This window comes from Buceros rhinoceros, unplaced genomic scaffold (genome assembly GCF_000710305.1).
Source record: "Buceros rhinoceros silvestris isolate BGI_N320 unplaced genomic scaffold, ASM71030v1 scaffold31354, whole genome shotgun sequence".
Classification (NCBI taxonomy): Eukaryota; Metazoa; Chordata; class Aves; order Bucerotiformes; family Bucerotidae; genus Buceros; species Buceros rhinoceros.
Genome location: NW_010410595.1, coordinates 93727 through 98315, shown reverse-complemented (window position 1 = coordinate 98315; position 4589 = coordinate 93727). Strand labels below are relative to the sequence as shown.

The 4589-nt window shown below is 42.5% G+C and overlaps 1 protein-coding gene across 1 annotated transcript in view; it reads left to right on the top strand.

The window, feature by feature from the left end:
* Window positions 1-3274: 3274 nt before the first annotated feature.
* L3MBTL3 (l(3)mbt-like 3 (Drosophila)) overlaps window positions 3275-4589 on the top strand; it is a 51336-nt gene continuing 50021 nt past the window's right edge. The window contains exon 1 of the mRNA XM_010135698.1: window positions 3275-3394. Coding sequence (XP_010134000.1) covers window positions 3293-3394 — 102 coding nt within the window. The 5' untranslated portion in view covers window positions 3275-3292. The remainder of the gene's footprint in view (window positions 3395-4589) is intronic.

Below are 4589 nucleotides of genomic sequence, written 5' to 3'. Positions count from 1 at the left end.
GCATCCCAGCTCACGGGGACATCACTGCCATGCTGCCACACGTGGAGAGCTCGAGGAGCTTACTTGGGCTGTCGTATTTACGGGATAAGGCTCCTCATCAAATGGCATATGATCGGAAAGGTATGCACGAGACTCCTTGTACCCACAACTTTGTGCCTTGGTAAATGAGTCTTGGAGGAGCCACAGAGCATCACGCGTGAATCTCGTGATCAGTGTTCCCAGCTCACGTGCACTGGTGCTCACTGGGGCCGCTCTGCTCCTTTGTAGGTTTCCTAGAGGAGTTTTTGCTGTGTTACAGCTCAAGCCTTTATCTCCTCTGGAGCCTGTGAGTTTTGTTAAGGGGAGAGTCGAGTGCATCTGTCATGCCCTTGGACTTGCCCCTTGGTGTCACTTGCTGAGACCTCTTCTGGCTCTACACCCTGGTTTTGCCTCGGGAGCTGTCGGCCAGGGAGAGGGCCAGCGACAGGAATCCTGAAGTAAAACCAAAAATACACAGGGATGCGTAAAAAGGAGAGAGTGGCTGTCGTGGGCAGGTTCTGCCAGTCTGGCAGTGCTGACTGGTGACTTGACTGCTGAAATCTCCTCTCTGCTGCCCAGTGACCCCATACTGAGTTGGCCCCATGGGTTAGAAATCATACAGACGTTTCACAGGTGGCATCTGAGGTTTTCAAAATCTGGGTAGGTGTCAGGTAGGTTTTTTAAGCACTGATCGAAGGAAAGAATCCTATTAGTCCTTTTTGTTGTATTCAGTATGTAACCCTGTAATTATTGCAAAACTACTTGTAAGTTTAATTGGCAGATTCTCTCCCCTTTCTTTTCATCTGCAGAATCCTTCAGCAGATGAAACTATTTCGTCTTTAGTGCTGTTACTCTCATTAAGTATCTCCTCTGTGGGGTACTTTTACCCCCAGTAAAAATGTTTTCCTGATGGATGTGTCTAATACTATTTTACCTTCCCGCTTAATTTAGTGATTGTATTACGTGTGTCTAGAGCAGAGTTAAACTTGAAACACTAACATGTAGCATGCACCTCCGTAAACATCGTAGCTTACGGCTGCAAGGACTGAGATACAGGCTTATCCTGAAGAGTGGATCTTGGAGATGCTCTTTGGAAGAGAACTGTGGCCAGGTCTTACTGTCACGTCCTGTCCCTCACAGCCACTGGCATCAAGTGACAGGCACAGGGATGGCACGGTGGTTACTTTGCCCTTCACTCATTTAGTATTTTTACTGCTTTTCTGGAAGTGTGGCAGCCGGAATGAGAACAAATGAAATCATTATGCTCGTTCAAAGAACTACATCAGAGCATTAAAAATGAAAATGAGTAGATAAGACATTCTGTAGTTGTCTTTGTTGTGTGATTTAGCCGTATATGTTGCCACGATTTCGTCGTTTTGTAGTATCTCATTGCTGTAACAATGTAATCGGTGTCTATCACCCTCCTTATTATCGCTGGTAGAAGGACCTACCCCCAGCTTGCATCTGTTCATACTCAGCAAAGCCGAAACAGACTGTTTGTTAAGTGGAATTCCTCCTGGTAAATTCATTTCTGTCGGCATTGCCCTGTGACCTTCCCATCCCCACCAAGATCACTTCTGAAGGCTGCAGAACGTGAAAGCACAGATTGTGCCTCTGACATTGACTTAATTTTAAGAGGAAAACAATAATGAATACCTTATCAAACAATAGAGTGTATCATTATAGCTGATTGTTACCTGAGGAAACTGTTAGGCATAATTAAGTTAAAAATTTTATGTTTTCTTGAGAGAAACGTGCCTTGAACGTTTCTGTTACCCCTGATTTTTTTTCCCACTTTGACAGTTTACATCTGCCAAAGTAGACTAGGCTCTAAGATTATTTTTTTTCCCCGTATGTAATTTTTTTCCACCTGTTTCTGTTACAAAGTGTCTGTAAAGAAGGTGGCACTATCGGAGATGCCAGCATCTGATGGAGCAGCTGTCTGCTGCTCCTCACTCTGTGGGACAGCAGCTGCTACGAGGAAGTGTTTCCCCACAGCCCCCAAGACTCTTCCCATCTTCTGTCGTGCCTTCTGTATTAACTGAAGTTTTGAGTAATCTGAAATTACCACCCTATTTAGAGGACACTTCACTCAACCCTCTTGTGGTTTATTTGTTACAGAAAACATGTTCCAGTGGTTGTATTGCAGGAGCTGCCCCAAGATAGGGTGGCGGATTTTGGCCGGCAGTGATTTTAGAAGACAAGTTCTATGGTTTGGGGAGATTTCTCAATTTGCACTGGATTTGTTCAGATGTATCGACATATTATGAAATGAATTTGTGTGCATTGACAGTAAGGTTTTGATGCGCTCACAGAGGAGAAGATACACTCAATAGTGTGGTTGTTGTTACTTCAAACGTGTAATGTGAAATACATGAAGGTTCCTCAAAGAGCCTTCTGTGAAGCCCTGTGAAATGGAGGGGGATGCAGAAACTTTCATCCCAAGCAGTGGTTACTGACTGAGGTGCAGCTCCTCTCGCCCTGTTGATGTTGTTAGTGGCTGTGGTGTAATGAAAGTACTTCTGGAGCAAGGCATTTCTCAGGGTTTTAAAGAGCTCCGGTAGAAATGAGGAGGAAACCAAGGAGATACACAAGGGAGTCCACATTCCGGACCCAAAACCAGAGTGGTTTCTGTCTGTAGTGGTGGTGTCACAGTGACTGGTACAATTTTTCTGTAAAAAAAAAAAGTAAATTTGATTACTTTTCATGCAACAGAGGTAACTAGCTAAGGATTTTTCTTCTCAAGCTTCTAGTAAAAAGCTTTTAGATGACATGGGTTTACTTCTTGCTTGGTTTGCATCTTTTTCTGTTATCTGCAAGCAAACAAATACCACTCCGTCCTTTTCTCTTCTTTTCTTTTTTTTGGTGGAACATCCAGATTTCCAAGGAGTATTAATAGATAATTGCAGGCTTTGCAGGTGGGTCCTAGGTTACCAGTTAGAAACCAAGGTCGAGCACTGGGGAAGCTCTCTGCTGGAATTTTGAATACCGATGCTTGCAGCAGAAGTTTGCTGTCTGCAGACAGGAGTACGAGGCATAGGAAATGGTGTTAAAAAGATCAGAAAGTGTAACTTTGGAAAAGGGTGAGCTTTTGCTCCCGAACCAAAACCAGAGCTGATTGTCCTCATGTTGCTGATGTGCTGGAGGAACCATTTGATACCAGTGTCTGAAGTGCACTTGAAGGAATATCCGATGATGTAAACATCGAACCACTTTCAGCATCTTCAGATAAAATATTTTCTTTTTTCTTTTTTTTTCTTTTAGTACATGCATCATGAATGAATCTGCCTCTAGTGGAAATGGTCAAGAGTTTGATGTATTTAGTGCTATGGACTGGAAGGATGGCATAGGTACTTTGCCAGGAAGTGACCTAAAGGTAAGAGCTGTAACTTTTTTTTTAAATAAGCAAAATAAATGTTAAATGCCCAAAGGATGCATTTCACGGGGTGGTGTGTAAGTATCTGCTTTTATGAATAAACCATGACTCTGCGGCACTGAGTTCAGAGCCTGTAGCCTGTTTCCTTTTAGCCCTAGAGGTTCTTGATTCGGTTTGTGGTGCTGGCACCGACAGCCGTCATTCCCGTAGCGAGGCATAAATTAGCGCCGCCTCAGCATGAAGACAGAAGTAACCAAGGGCGCAAAATCCAAAAAGAAACCTCAAAAGCTAAGTGTGAAAATTCAGTCCACTAAGAATCTTTATACTGTCATTGACTCTCACCGTCTCATATTCTTAGTTCTTTTTATTTTGAAAAATAGTTTATTTTTGTGGTGCTTTTGTCATGTGGGTGCCTAGGAAACTGAAGAAAGTAAGTGCTGCTTGGTGTAGTTTAGAAATTTGAGTGATGTTGGAATAGTGTTTTTAATTAAGTTTTTCACATTGGTTGTATTTACTGAAGTAAAGAAAAAAACCCCGTAAAATAGTTTGAAAACAAAATAGTTGTGATTTATCTGATACTTTTCACTGTATTATCATGAGACATCCTCTGCTCTGCTAGCTAGAAGTGCAGTTTTGATGTTAGAGACTTTCTTGCACCTGTTCCCTGTTGATGATAGTCAATATTTTCATATCATTTCATTTAGACTAATATTGATGAGGTTTTCTCAGAGTTGTTTTTTAAAAAGGTATCTCACCAGAAAATGGGTGGTTTTTAAAAAAGCTTTTATCCCTTAGCACCTGATAACGATTTCTATTGTTGAAGTAAAGAGTGAAAAATGTTTGACATTCAGGACATACCTGTTGCCAGTGTGGTTTCGTTTGTTGGGGGTTCCTTCTTTATGTTTGGCTTTTGTTTGTTTTTTTTTTAAATTGCAGAACCATAGGATAGAATAGCAGAATAATTTCCTCTGAGAGGACCGCAGGACACCACCTCTGAGCACTCCAGACCTCAGGCTGGCTTAGATCAGGCTGCTCAGGGCCTTGTCCAGTACAGATTTGGTTATCTCCAGGGTTGGAGGTACCACAGTCTCTGGACAACCCGTTCCCACATTTGACCACCCTCGTAGTGATTTTTTCGTTTTGTGGATACTTTCTTGGAACTGCCCGTTTTGCAGCTTCTTGTTGCAGTGTTGCT